The sequence below is a fragment of the Pseudoliparis swirei genome, chromosome 8, assembly GCF_029220125.1.
Source record: "Pseudoliparis swirei isolate HS2019 ecotype Mariana Trench chromosome 8, NWPU_hadal_v1, whole genome shotgun sequence".
NCBI lineage: Eukaryota > Metazoa > Chordata > Actinopteri > Perciformes > Liparidae > Pseudoliparis > Pseudoliparis swirei.
Window position 1 is genome coordinate 19,381,808 of NC_079395.1, and position 15,792 is coordinate 19,397,599.

General features: G+C 46.8%; 1 protein-coding gene across 1 annotated transcript in view; it reads right to left on the reverse strand.

The window, feature by feature from the left end:
- rnf220a (ring finger protein 220a) overlaps positions 1–13,815 on the reverse strand; it is a 158,664-nt gene extending 144,849 nt beyond the window's left edge. The window contains exons 1-2 of the mRNA XM_056420387.1: positions 13,634–13,815; positions 1,289–2,470 (exon numbers count right to left, since the gene is read on the reverse strand). Of these exons, the coding sequence (XP_056276362.1) occupies positions 1,289–1,943 (655 nt within the window). The 5' untranslated portion in view covers positions 1,944–2,470; positions 13,634–13,815. The remainder of the gene's footprint in view (positions 1–1,288; positions 2,471–13,633) is intronic.
- Positions 13,816–15,792: the final 1,977 nt, after the last annotated feature.

A 15,792-nucleotide genomic window follows, 5' to 3' on the forward strand; every position in this document is an offset into this window, starting at 1 on the left:
TGTCTCTCATGTGTTCCATCAACGATGCATTGTTAAATCACACACCAATATGCACACACACACACACACACACACACACACACACACACACACACACACACACACACACACTCGCCTTCTTCCACTAGAGATGGTGAAGGAATGAAACAAGGTGTCTCTCTCTCCTAATTTGTCACTGAGATCCAATGCAGCTTGTTGACATGTGTAGGAGATGTCGGTGCTCATGCTGAGAGCCGTTCTGCGTCTGGAAGAGTGTTTGTGCTCGTTCAACCCTTCTACCACCTCCCATCTATTACACACACACACACACACACAAACACATGGACTGCCAAGATTTTGGGTATGTGGGTAAATCTTTTGGCACCGGTGCTGCCAACGTGGAGCTATGATGAATGCTGATGGCAAAGAGCATGGCCGGTCCCTGAACCAGTCACTGTTACACACACAGACACACACACACACACACACACACAAACACTAATCAGATTCCCGGTGCGTGAGGGCCAAATGGCATCCTTCCACCGATGAATGCTAATGTGACCAGTGGAGCTTGTGGGCTTGTGAAACAAGGCTAGCGAGAGCCAGGAGAGATGATGACAGGAGAACATAGATGGGATTGTTTACTGGCGTGTGTGATGCTGGTGTGTCAACATTTGCATTCTTTGACAAATTGCACAGAGTTGTACTTTTGGTTTTAATGTGAGAGTCAGAATGAGAGTTGGCTGCGGTAGTTTTTTTTAAAGGTACTGCGGTCGACTGTAAAATCACCCCGGAACGTTCAGGGAAATGTTGGATACATATTGGAAGTGTGTTTTGGACATCAATCGCGTCTAATAAACTGAAAACAAATGGAAAAAGGGGTGTGGCCAGACACCACACCAGAATATTTTACAACATATCATTTCGTGTCAATGCAAGAGCAAGATGGGGCTGATTTGTGTTTCTCCACCACAGGAGAGGTTCACAACAATAATGTTTAAGTCTAATTAGTTATTGGTGTGAGTACGATGCACATTGTGCAGTCAATTCCTCTAATTTGTCTTCGTACGCCTTCGATCTATTCCTCCATACAGATGGGTGACATACCCAAAAGCCTTATTAACCACTTCATAGATTCTCTGAACTCTACTGGAAGGTTTGATGGGGTGAAGATCTGGCGACTCCAAGGACCAATCCATGTGATTGGCATGTTGAAATCATTCATTGACCCCTTGTGCCCTCTGACCTTGTGTTACCGTGTTGTTCCTCTGGTTCTAGCCTCCGCCTTCAGCAATGAACGGTTACTTACAGCGCTCAATGCGGTCCTCGGGGCTGGAGGAAGCATCTCGATCAGACAGGAGGCCCGACACCGCGAAGATCTTTTTCCCGCTGTCCTCCACTGCTTTCAAGGCGCTGCTGGGCGAACTTCCGGGAGGGATCTGGGAACCGCCAAAGTCATACTCTTTCCCCTCCGCATCGGAGTACCGCAGGTGGGGCGAGGCATCGGCATCGAGGCAGCCCTTGAGGCGCTTGGCCGGAGTGAACGCCGACTGATAGCCGCCCGGCACTCCGTCCCGGTCGTCCGGAGGGGAGGCGAAAGGCCTGAAGGCGCCGACGCCGCTGTGATTCAGCATGCTGATGGGCGAGCAGTCCAGGTTCGGTGGGGCAAACTGGTGATGGAGGTGGAGGAGGGACGGAGGAAAGTCCCTGTTGGGGAATCCCGGCGGTACTCCGCCTTGGCGGTGGTACATCGATGCAAAAGTGTACGAGCCGTTGTTGAACGGCAAATGGATGTCTTTCTCGACGGAAACGGGGACGCCGAATGGACGCGGCTGCTGGCAGGGAATGGAGGCGTCGCGAGAGGCTTCGGCGGTGGAGGCCAGCACCATGAGAGCCGGGGAGGCCAGGGGGTTGGGCAGGTAGGAGGAGCTCTCCATCTTGAAGGCTGCCCTGTGGAGATCCATGTCGAGGCGGGAGAAAGAGGCCGCGAGGACTTTAGGGAGGAGGAGGAGATGATTCCTCCTCAATCAAATATGTCCAAGGCCCTTGAAAAGGGTCTAAGGAAGTGCGTGAATCTGGGTGGGCGACTTGAGGGATTTGGCTTTCAGGGGGAAGAGGCTCAGAAAAAAAGAGCAGCTTGTGAGAAGGGAGAGTATTCCGGAAGGAATCAGCCAACGTCAGAGCAGCTTGAAATCAGTTCATTTCTCTTCAGTTGGGCTGAAGTAAGTTATTTTGTCTCCAGCCAAATACACTTGAGCTCAGTTCAGTCCAGATCATTCCGGGCCAGGTAAGTGCCGTTGGGTATGTTCAGACTTCACAGTTTGGACGATGATAAATACAATAAATGGTCAAGGTTAACTTCTTTCCTCCTGGTTAGAAAGCAATAAAAAGCCTCCCTCTGCGGAGTCTGTTGGATGTGTTGCCAAAGCCGAGCGGTGGACATCCGCAGGTCCTCAGAACTGGTTCCTCATCTTCATGCGGTCGCCAAGAACTGAGGAGACACAAAACACAAAGCATTAGAGGTTGAATAAAAAAAGATATACATGTTTTCCTTTCGCAAGTTGTTTATGATGCGAGTCCCCAGAACAGCTGCCAATTTAACCCAACTATTTAATTATATAACGACCTCTCAACCGAGTACGCAAGTATGGGCGAAGATAATGACGACCTTCATTTTTTATAATTTCTTTGGATGATTTGTGGTGACTTGCTCTCCGACAGACTTTTCCCTTCACCGGTCCCTTGGACAGAAGCCGAAAAGGGGAAAAAAGATATTATCTGTGGCGACAAAAGTGCTTTAAATCAGCTCTCTAGCATCCATAATAAAGAAATGTGAATCGCTCTGTGAACCGCTTCCCATTTATCTCAGAGCTGCTCATCTTTTCTTAATGATGGGTACTTCCAGGAGACAAGAGGTGCGCTGCTTTCTCAACAGACAGAGATCAATGGCTCGACCTCAATCTGGATGGAGAGGAAAAGGGCTGGGAGTGGAACATTTTTTTTAAATAAAGGAGCGTCTGGAAGCCGAGGCTTGAAGTCTAAACCTATTGGGGGACGGAGTGTTGTAAAGCGGACGTACATTCGCAAACCCCTCGGGGAGGAGTGTCCTCGAGCCGACACTGCGGATGAAATCCTGTAAACCCGTGCCCTTTGACAAGGAGCCAACAACTATTTCAAAACCCAAACTTCTCCCGCTTCCCCCCCTTCCACTTTTCCTCCTGCACCCCCCTCCCCCCCAAATAACTGTTTCCACATCACATAATTCCATTCCAATTTCTACAGCCCACCCCACCACCACCCACCCGCACCCCCCGCCCTTGTCCTCCATCCTCCTAATCTGTCCTTCTCCTCTGTCCTTCTCCACTTCTCTCCATCCTCATCTCCTCTTCTCATCTCCCTGGCGCTATCTCCCCCCCACCCCACCCTCTTCTTCTCCCCCCCACCCCCCACATCTCAGATCTTGGTCTAAGCCGCTTAGTCCTACCATCTCCCAGGATCTTATTGGACCAGAACCACTTGTCTTAAGATAAGGACACACACACACACACACACACACACACACACACACTCACACACACATCTGATACGAGGCTGTGCGGCTCGATGTTCAGCTCGACACCCGACTCGGTGGGGCGAACACATTCCACCCTCTCGCAGGCTGTGCTTCCCTCTCTCCCATCTCTCTATCTAACCAGTTTTTAATTTTTTTACTTTCCGTTTCCCCATTTTTTTTCTTTTCACATCTCTCCTGCCAATCTCTGCTCCTCTCATCCCTCCCCCCTCTCTTCTCCCCTGGGTGATTCAGATGGGTGATATCATATCAGACCTCTCCATCTGCCGTCCACGAGCCAGAGGAAATCTGACTGAGTGAATAAATTAGCCGTACTTGACCTCACGACACCCCCCCCCACACACACACACCCTTTCCCCAGCGGCATCCGAGGCAACAGACTAGAACCCCCCCCCCCCCCTCAGGAATTAGATTGGAGCGTGCCGATTGGCCGGTCGAAGGAACGCAGGGAAACAGCCGATGAAACGCCAAAATAACATTTCCGCGATTTTTATCCCCAAAGGGCAATTTGAAGGTGGCTGCTGCGTTTAAAGCGTCCAATACGTTAAAGATTTAGAGGGCGTGAAGATGTGCTCGTAGCACACAAGTGATCGTTCAGGATTTGAAGAAAAAAAAATGCAAAATTAATCAGATCGGCTTACAGGTTACCCCGAGTAGTTTCCCCTCATTTCTTATCAACTCGGATCCAATTAAAAGACATTTTGTTACGACTTAAAACGTCAGGCCGCGGTACCATTAAAGAAGTCGCAGAAAAAGATAGGACGCCAAAGTGTGCCCTGGAAAAAAAAAGGTCAAGCGCGGATTTGTGTGTACACATGCGGAAAACACGCGCGCCGGACGCGGCATCGGGCCGGCGGGCCGGCTTCAAAGCGCCGCTGACTAGCAGCATCAAAGGAGAGAAACTCCCTGGGAAATGAAAGGAGAAAATCTTTTATAGCTATCAGCTGTCTACAACACTCATTCAAATCAATTTCCAAACCTGATCTCGGCTTTGGCACGCTCCCCCGCCTCACACACACACGCGCACACACACACACACACACACACACACTGCCGAGGGAGAGGAGAGAGGAGAGGGCCCGGACAGAGAGAGAGAGATGGGGAGATGTGAGATGTTTTACATTACCACAAATGTACAGTCGACACAGTGAGGAGTGTTGAGGACGGCGTACGCCAACACGCCTCTGGTCTGGACCCATGCCACAGAGTCACATTACACGCCTCTCTTCCTCCTCCTCCTCCTCCTCCTCCTCATCTCACCCTCTCCTCACAACCTACCGCAGTCCATCCTGGAAATAGCACCTAGAGAAAACGTCGCCGCGACAAAAACTCCCATCTTCCCTTTCTTTCTTGTCCCTCCTCCTCTCCCCTTCCCGTGTCCCTCTCTCAGCCTATCAGTGCACTCCCTCTTCTCTTCCTCCTCTTCCTCCCCTCTCGCGTCTGTCTCACTTTTCTGCGCCGGCGATCTCTCTCCTCGTATCACACTTCCTCCCGTGTAACCTCTAAAGTAGAGAGTGTGTCTGAGGTGTTGATAGCGAGGTAATACACTGACAAGTACCGGGATATTTCAATTTTATTATCATTACCCAGCAGGCCGAGGGGCGGCGAGAGGGAAGGGCCCGCCGACGCGAAAGCAGCCAATCCAATAAGAGGACACTGGATATCCCCTCGCAGGCCACGGCGGGAGAGGAGAGGAAGCGAGGAGAGGAGAGTAAGCGAGAGGGGACGAGAGGAGACGAGGGGAGAGGACAGGAGATAAGACAAGGAGAGGAGAAGATGAGGAGAGGAAACAAGGAGATCAGAGGGTGTGATATCAGAGCAAAGGGTACAAATCTCATCTCCCTGGGTGATTGACACAAGCTGGCTGCCTTCTGGCCCGCTGTGCGCACACACACACACACACACACACACACACACACACACACACACACAACTGAGGCCCTCATCTGGCTCTCCTCGTTCTTTTAACACACCGATAAAAGTGACGTTTTCTTTTTACCAAACATAATGCCACATGACACCCACCTATGCATATCATCAATGTACGAGAGCAATTACACCCCAACACACACACAAACACACACACACACACACACACATACATTAACGTCAGCCGGTGCCACTTACAATCCCATTTGCCACCGAGGGATGATGCCAACCACAGGTTGTCTGACGCCGCGGCGTATGCATTTTATAATAGAAAAATGTCACGCTAGTGAAGGGGGTGGGGGGGGGGGGGACAGATTTACCACCGCTGTCATAATTTGATTACAGCGCAGCACAGAACTATACAGCTGTCGGCGAGATATTAAACACAAGCGGCGAGCGTGGGGGAGCTTTTTCCACTTTAAGTGACAACGTTGTGCACGTCAACGACAATGTGCTCGAACATCGTTCTGATGGGGGGGGGGGGGAGAGGGGGGGTCAGTCAGGAAATATGAGCTACAAAAAAATGTGTGTGTGTGTGGAAGGGGGTTGGGTGCAGTTAAACGTGCTCGGTGTGAACGTCATTATTGTTCTTCAGGAGTAATGATGGAGGTTGTTTGCTCGGGGGGGGGCTCGTTTATCAAAGCGTACTTTTCTTCTTTCTTTATCTTGACAACTTTGAGATGAATATTCTTGTTGCGTGGCTGCTGCTGAAACTCTTTAGTCACCGGTGTGTCTGCTGAGTTTTGGAGAAGAATCCAATTTTTGTTATAAGAATGTCTTGCCAACTGTGACTCACTGTGTGTGTGTGTGGGGGGGGGGGGGAGTTTAGATTGTTGACAAGCATGAAAGTGCCACCCTTAACATTGTATCTTACATTCCCTCAGGTGAACACAATCGCCCTAAAATATACACACCAACACCAGGTAAAAAAAAAGTCCAGACTTTGAAGAAATAAAACACACAATGCGGCACACTGTCATGTGATGCACCCTCAAAGTGAATTGCATAGGTGTGTGTGTGTGTGTGTGTGTGCACTTTTTTGCCTCAAAAATCGTGGGCTGACCTGCACACACAGCTCCACTCTGTATTCCACACGGACTGCGGCGCTTGCGCGTCAGCAGGTGTGTGTGTGTGTGTGTGTGTTTGCAGATGTCCAAAGCAACAGTCGATACTATTGAAATGTACTCATTCATGTCTGGCCATGAGGCGAAGCTCAAATGTCCTTGTGAATAAAAATCGCACTCATTTGTCTCCCCCTTCCACTCTCTCTCTCTCTCTCTCTCTCTCTCTCTCTGGATCTCTCATATTTTGTCCTTGTCTCCCTCTTTCAGATGTAAAACCCTAATTTTGTTTCCGAATGTCTTTCAAATATCCAATCTGGAGTTTCCTTTTCTTTCTTCTCTCGCCTCTCTGTGATATGAATTCTGTAACCAGGTTATCGGCTTCGGTCAACAGCTGCTGCCGTTAACGGGAGCCCAGATGCATCGCAGTGAAAAAGAATTACAGTCAGATTTCATAGTGCACACACACACACACACACACGTCATCCTGAGGAGGGTAATGGCACTCGGGGTAATATTCAGCAACAAAATCAATAAGGATTTGGAGCTTTGTGCAGCAGTCAAATATATTTTGGAAAATGTGTTGCTCGAAATACTTCAGCTCAGAAGAAGAAGAAGAAGAAAAAGAAGAAAAAGAAGAAGAAGAAGAAGAATAACTTTCTTCCCAGACTCTCCCGCTGTGACTTCCATTGCAACACTCCTGAAGGAAAATAAGAAAGAAAGAAAAAAGAGGGAAAAAAGCCAGAGGATTTATTTCTTAAATAAGCTTTTGTGATTTTTTTTGGAGACAGCAGAAAGAAAAAAAAGGAATGATTCTGGAAGTCGGCCCTGACCTGTGGCAGGGTTTCTATTCATGGCATCGCCGTCAGCGAGGCCCCCGTTGAGCGGGGCCAGCTAATTCCTGGTACTGCCGAGGCTCAATGGGAAAACCACAGCATTCCATTGCACATGGATTACCGTCCCGAAGGCGACCCTGGGATCTGAACCCAACATCGCAGCATCTATTTACGCTGGTCTCCCCTCAAACCATGACGAGGGGCTTTCACACTTTGAGACGCTCCTCTCTGAAGAGTCCAGAAATATATAACGAGGAGTAATCACAGAGAGCGGTCTGAGAGGACGTTGCTTAATAATAATAATAATATCTAACAGGGGGGGGGGAACGTCTTCTCTAAAACGTTCAAATAAAATCCACACAAGCCAGTTTTCAGGTGACGCCAGCATGCTTTCTATCTGTCCTGCAGTGTGTGTGTGTGTGGATGTGTGTGTGTAGGTGTGTGTGTGTGTGTGTGTGTGCTTGGCTCTTTATTGCCGCGCTGTGCCGGCGTGTACAACAGCAGCCACTAATCTCGCCGCCTGGCAGGCGGACCGGCCGCCGGCTGGCCCGCTTGGTGCTGCCTGCGAGTGCCAATTAGCTCAAGTTTAGCAAGCGGGGGGGACACACTGTTGCCAGGTCTGCTGTTCACACTGGTGAGGGGAATAATCCCTTATATCTTAGATTTATTAATGATGACGAGAGCGGGGGGGGAGGGGGGGGTCCTCTCCACTCTGCGTGGAGGTCAAAAGGTCAGAGATGCCGTGGGCTGCAGACCCGGAGGCCTGGAGCTGCATGGCGGGAGGGGTCGGGAGGATGCTCGCCCAACAGCCCCATGTTCACTTGGAAGGAGAACATCCGACTGCAGGGTGGGCAGAATGGTCTGGGGGGGGGGGGGTGGAAAAATTATAAGTAGGCTGCACAAATAACCGCCCGACTGCAATCGATGGGACGCAAATGCACCGACGGGGCGTCTTCTGGGGAGGTGTGAGAGGAGAGGAGAGGGGGGGGGGCATATCAGTTTATTTTATCAAGCAGGGTGCTTGTAAATCTGGCTCACGCTGTAATTGACGAATGGAAGGAATGATCGGAAGGAGGAGGGTGGGAATCTGAGAGAGATATGGTGGGGAGGGGTTGTATAGAGACATGAGAGGAAGAGGAGTCACGGAGCGATATGGAGAATATAGAAAGTATCTGACACCCGACACAACTCCTCTCCTCCGCCAACTAGGGGTAATTCTTTGACTTGCTCTTGTTGCCGATAGCTTCTCCAAGTGATACCCCCCCCCCCCCCCTTCCCTCTCATCTCCCTCCATATAACGGCATTACCAGTGGCTGCCTCCTCCAATGCAATCAAACCATTAAACACTGCTCTGCACCCCCCCCCCCCTCCAAAAGAAGAGACTGAACTGGAGCTCCTCGTCTTTCCTGTCATCAATAGGAGGAACGATGGGCCGTGTGCATATTGCCCCGTTTGTTAGGAGTCATCATTAATATCAAATCCTTGCAGCATTTTTGGTTTTTGCAATTCCAGATATTTCTTTTATAAAACATGATAAGATAATAAAAAAATGGATGCTTAATATATATAGAAGTATTTCTGCTTCTATAGGCAGTAAATGATGGTAATACAAACTCATATATATTTAATTTTTGTTTTCATTGATGAAACAATTAAAAAAAATTCAATCTTGAAATGTCCAATTTCATAAATAGTAAATGGAAAAAATAAAGCCCGAGAAATATTGTACATGATAGATAAAACTTTTGCTCCACGGAACATTTAACAAATCAATCACAACTGCTGACAGGCTGCAATTATTTCCAGCGAGAGGGGGGGGGGGGGGGGGGGGGACGACGACGACAACAACAACAACAAAAAGCTAAACATTTGTTTTGATGAGCGAGACAGACCCACGACATCCTCCCGTTAAATGATTACATCCGGTCCTCTGCACTTAATTATGGTGATTATAACGGCGATAACGAGACGATGACGACCTCACGTCTCAAGATGCAGGAGGGAGTGGGGGAGTGTGTGTGTGTGTGGGGGGGGGGGGGGGGGTCCTCGCGCTCCTCGTGTCTGCGTGTTCAAACATGTGTTATTTACCGGCGACGCGTTCATTTTCAATTACCCCGAACCCGCGTGTCAAATGATCTCTCGTATGTAAAAGTGTTTATTAGCACAACAACAAGTAGCCTAAAATAATATTCATAATAAACCGCAAACATACACGGGGGAAGAGTGGTATGTGTGTGTGTGTGTGGGGGGGGGTCTGCTTTTGATAAAGAATGAGGAATTAGTGCATATTGATCGGACTTATTTATATAATGCCTGGAAATATTTTTGGAATAATTTTATTTTTTATTGTCGGCTTTAATAAATTCTAAATACCTCACCCACTGACCTGTGTTTTTTCCTCGTGCGGTTAACGTGATTATGAATAGATATATACACTTATTGATTATCCACGTCGCGATCAAAGTGAGGTAACACGGGTTCCTGATAATTAAGCAGATTCTTTTTTTTTCTTTCTTCTTTTTTTGTGTGGGTCTGTTACACAAATTAAAATAAACTTCACTCCCTGCGGCCATCGATCCAGAGAGAGAGGGAGAGAGAGAGGGAGGGAGAGAGGGAGAGAGAGAGAGAAGTGTGAAACGGACATTAATTTTAGTTCACTTCTCGCCGCGCGAGGTAGATCAATGGCGAGCAATAACAGCTGAGAGGGGGGGGGGGGGCTAACAAATAAATCATCTTTTGCTACTTTTACTACAACCTCGACACTTTTTTTGCGCCTCTACAGACGAGTCCTTTGGGAAGGAGAGAGGAGATGAGGCCTAAAGGAAGCAAGTGAGGAAACAGAGAAAGATTCCGAAGCGTTCAGTTCAATGTGGGAGCGCAAATTGGGGGGGGGGGGGGCTGGAAATAAGCACCTTAGGTGTGATTCATGTGTGCTATGTGTTACCCGGATGCTCGGTCTCTGGGTACCAAACCGGACTGATGCTTACACGGAAAACATCCCAAATGAGCAGAACATTCTTTTTTCTTTTCTTTAAAAAAAAGAAGTAATATATAATTATAAGTTAGACTGTCATAGAAAAAAACAACAACAAAACATTTAAAAGCAGGAGCGCAGTTTGGACATGGAATAAAAAGCCGCGTCCGGTCAATGATCTACAAACCACCAGTAAATAATGAAATGAAACCGTGAGGCATCCGAGACCACATGAAATAGACACAAACAAAAATATCATAATTTGTTTATAAAAAAAAAAGTCTTAATTAAAAAGAAAGTATTCAAATGAAAAAAGACGGTCAATTTAAATGATGTTTTAATGACACTTGTAGTCCTTCAAATAAAGCAACGCCACCGAAATGATACAGTCGAATGTGTCAATGAAAATAATAATAATTTAAACTGAAATATGTAGGTTTTTGTAAAACGACCCGTGTGTAAACTGAAATAAATAAAGAATGAAATGCAGCGTTGCATTCAAGGACAGTGTGTTTATTATAAAGAGGAATGGGCTGCGCACCACTTCCTTCAGCGGAGGAATGACACGGATGATTACTGGTGCCCACTTTTTATTTAATTGTGTTAATTAGAAAATATGCTACCCCCCCCCCCTCCCCCCTTTCCTTCCGTGTATCTACTCCCATTTAACACGTTGTAAATATTGTTCCGGTAACATCTCTCCTCCTCCTCACGAATTGTTCCCACTTTTAAGAGATCAGTATTGCTCGCGGCCGCGCACGTGCGTGCCTGTGAAATGAAAAGGCTCGGCTGGTCGTTATAGAAAAGCCAGGGCTGGATGATCTGACAATCAATACGATCAATGTGAAGGGGTTCATCACGCTGCGCTCACTGCATCTGGAGTTTGTGTGTTTTTGGTGTGAAGAAGAGGAACTATAATAATTCAATCTTCACAGTGCGGTGAGTTCAATGACCCTCCTCGGGCGCACCTTGATCCAAACGTGTGGATGCGTTTTTCTTTTACGCGCTATTTATTTCTGGCAGTGAGAGGACTTTTTTTGGGACTTGAAAATTACTACTAATAGGTCTGCTGCATTTTTTTCCTTCTTTTTCTCTCGACCCCCCACTATTAATTTTATTATTCCCTGTTCGGGGTGTTGCTAGGCGGCGGCGCGCCTGGACCCCGTGCGCGTTTAAGCGACTGCTCACTTGTTTGCTTCCTTTTACCCCCCCCCCCCTAAGCCCTCCAAAAAACCGGCATGGATGTGATTAAAACAAGAACACCCGAGCAATAAGACAAATTAATGGATCAGCACACATTTGTGGAATATTTGTTTTTAATATATATATATATATATATATATATATATATATATATATATATATATATAATATCAAATATCAGAAGTCCAACTGACAAAATAAATAAAAAAGAAAGTAACATGTCCACAGTTGTCATTGTCTGCACACGTCACTCTGAATACAACTTTTTAAATTCATACAACTATAAAAAATATATATATTAAAACGAAATAAATGTTCCACCACGTCTGCAGCACAAAGAATACGACACAAATATAGACATAATTACATAAACTCCTGTCATAAAGGCATGATGACAAAATAAATAAACATGAGTTCCGTCAAAATAAACACAAATACAAATTGTTATTTCTTCTTAATGAGACGCGAAAAACGTTAATATTGTATCCGGTAAAACCGACACAGCAGCAGCGGGATCTGGTGGCCGGGAGAAGCCGATTTTGGCTCACTGTGCTCGGCCACGGAAGGTTGCAAGGCCCCCGGGACTTCCTCTGGCTGGGCGCTGCTTATTTAGGGGGAGGATGTAAATTATAGTGGCTCCCTAGTTAACAGGTGTTTCTCAACTGTGAGCTTGTGTGGATATATGTGTGTGCGTGTGTGTGTGCGTGTGTGTGTGCACGTGCACACGCAGGCTACACAGCTAATTTATTTTTGTTTGTTTGTAAATTCAAGTCGTCTGTTTCTCTTTGAAATAATGAGAATAATGTGTTGCGCATATGAGGACTTATAGGGAGGCTTTTCTCTCGATCTCTCTTTCTCTCTTTATTTTACTCCCGTATAGTTTCTATTCATGTTCATTTTCCCCAACGTTCTGGCTCATTTACATTTACAAATTAACATTTTAATGTAATAAAACTACAGACGTTCACATCCCGAGATCCGAAAAGCAAATAGGTTTTTGTGAGTCTTGGTGGTCCAGGAGTCCTTCATAAAATACAAATATACATTATATATATATATATATATATATATATATATACATTCATATATATATATACATTTATATATATATATATGTATATGTATATATACATGTATATATGTGTGTGTGTGTGTGTGTGTTAGTGGTTCATTCAAATCCCCCTCGGTAGGGTCCTTTATTGGACCCCTCACCAACAGGGCCAATAAGCGGCCGTTTAACCCGCATGCCCCTCGTCTGTGAGCCGCAAAGCAACACTGAGTTTCAGTTTTTTTTAAACAACCCACGGGACAGAATGACACGGGGCGCTGCTCTTCACGGAAACAACTCAAAGTCAACTTGTAGATGAACCGACACCCCGCGGGCCCGCGGAACAACGCTCGTGATTAAGAACCCAACTGGTCGCGATGCGGTAATAAAGACTGTGATTGTCTTTTTTAATTATTTTACTAAGAGCTTTGCGGTATAAAACTCCAGGATGTGATCAGTAACAGAGTGTTGGGAAATGACCCGCCGTCAATCAAACAGCAATGACAACAACAACAATGAACACAATTAGGAGTTGCTGTAAAAAATGAAAAAAGTAGACGTATTAGCTGCAGTGTGAGCGTGCGGCACTTGTACTGTCCTAATTAATGCACGGTGGCCGGTGATGTGTGCGTAATGGCACTGACACGCGCTCTAATCTGCATCGAATTCGAATGTTTTCCAGGAACCACTTTCTCCCGTGTGGTGGTTGGGGGGGGGGGGGGGGGCTCTTAGATGCACGCGCACGTCTAGGGAGACACAAACAAGACATAAACGTGAAAAGGTCCGCGTCCAAAACGGAGACGGACCGCGCCGTGACTCCTTTTTTACGCGTGGAAAACGACCGCGCGCCGCAGCGGCGTCCAACGCGCACAAGGAAGAAAGAAAAAAAAAGAAGAAAAGTTGAACGAAAGGACCCAAAACAGAGAGAACGCGAAAAAAAGAGAGAGAGTGGAGAGAGAAAGTGTTTCAAACCCAACAACAACAACAACAACAACAACAACAACCAACAGAGAGACTGCCAGTGCTACTCACCTCGCCGTGGCACAATCCGCTTCTTCTTTGCAAGACGACTCCTCCGGTTTCCGGCTCCTTCTTCTTCTTTCTGGGTTTTTTTAGAATAATTTTTTTATCCTCACAACAAAAAACCGAAAACTTTTTTTTCTCTGCGGATGTAAAATATCAGTAACGGCGGAGGCAACCTCTGTGGCTCACGCGCAGCAACACCGGAGATAACGGGAGGCGCTTTGTGGAAGAGGAAAAAAAGTAGTTAACACCTCCCAGTTAGGTTACCAAAGCGCAGCCGGAGAGGAGGACGGAGAGAGCGAGGGGGGGGGGGAGAGAGAGAGAGAAAGAGAGAGAGAGAGAGAGGCTGACTTTCCACGAACACAGCGCAAAGTGGGGGGTATCAATAGCGCGATCGCGCGTGCAGCCCCTCCGCTGAAACACCGAGAGGGGACGATCAAGTGAGAGGAGTGGAGCCGCGGAGAGGAACGCACGGATCGCAGAGACCGCGGCGGTGGTGTGAGGGGAGGAGGAGGTGGGAGAGGTTCGGTGGGTGGGGAGGGTGGGTGGTGTGTGTGTGTGTGTGTGTGTGTGTGTGTGTGTGTGTGTGTGTGTGTGTGTGTGTGTGTGTGTGTGCGCGTGGGGGGGGGGGGGGGGTTCTCACAGTGCTCAACGGCGACGTGTGTGAGGCTGGAGCTGGGCTGCGCGAGGCTGAGTGTGGGGGGTGGGGGTGAGGAGGGAGGGCTGTCCAGGGTCCACCGCGCTCCGAGGTGCAGTGCTGCCGCTCAGCGCTCAATGGCTGACTGACAGACACACACAGAGCGCAGCGGATCTATACTACACTTTTTAATTCATAATCGGTATACTTCTTCATCTTCACAACGCGAGCTTCTTTATTATTGTTAGTAGTAGTCGTTTTATTTCTCCCAAACAAGCCGTCTCTTTCGTCTCCAAACCACCTGGAGCACTCAGGTTTCACCGGGACAGAGTTTATTTGCAAAATGAAAAAAAAAATCCCATATACAAATAATAATGGCAACATTTCTGCCCTAAAAAATGTGTCTTTTTCCGCAGCAAAACTAAGTTTAGTGACCGTGTGCATACGTGCACCCGCAAAACACCTGCCCCCCCCCCCCCCCCCAGTCTGGTGTGTCGTTCCCCTGGGTGATTTCCACTGGGCTTTGTGCGCAAAGTGAATGAATTACCTCTCTCTCTCTCTCTCTCTCTCTCTCTCCCTCCCTCTCTCTCCCTGTTCACCATAAAGCCAATGAAGTCCACCTCTTAACAAAAAGAGGTGGACCAGACACTCTTATAAAGTGGCCACTACAGAGACTGAAGTTGCACTGGGACCTGAGCCGTCAGATGTGGGGAAGCCAAACAAGCTCCAATAGACATTTACGAAGAATAGCGCATGAGCATTTCATGGGAAAAGTCGAGCCACAAACGAGTGATCTCTTTTTTTGTAATTATTATCGTGTAATAATAAAATTATTTCATTCTAAAAGACCCAAGAAACAATGTTTTGCAACCGGCCTTTGATTTATTTGTGTGTGTTTGTTTACAGAAGTGATCCCTTGTATCTGGGACATTACATTTGGAAAAAAAGAAAAGAAAAGAGACTTTACAATCTTTCATCACCTGCATGAGTCAACCGACCCCCATTGCAACACATTTTAAAAAGGGAACATATGCAAAGCTAATCCATGGCACAAACAACAGTTATATAAGCCCTGGAATATTTACAACTTTGTAGGGGTGACATTTTAACAGATCATTTTAGAATTAAGTTGTATTAGTTATTTGTCTGTGTTTTTTGGGGATGAAAAAACAACCCAGTGTCTTCGACAGGGAGAAAAGAGGCCTCCTGTCCCAGTCATCCTCTCCACTACACCCCCCTGCTGGTCACATGTGGAATTAACATCCTCAAACTAACTTGTATTCTTTCTTTTTTATTTTGTGGAAACGTGTGTTGCTTTTGTTGACATGATTTGATTCAAACTAGGCACTGAGAGGGTAAAAATAAATAAATAAAAGCATTTAGAGAACGGTGAATTCATTATATGGATTAATATTAAAGGATTGCTTTGTAGGGTCAATAATGTAAGTTGAAAACTACCGGTAGCTTATATATGGTGTTATATCCACTTTGTGGGCACATCCTATTTTGTTTTTGAATCAACGTGATATTC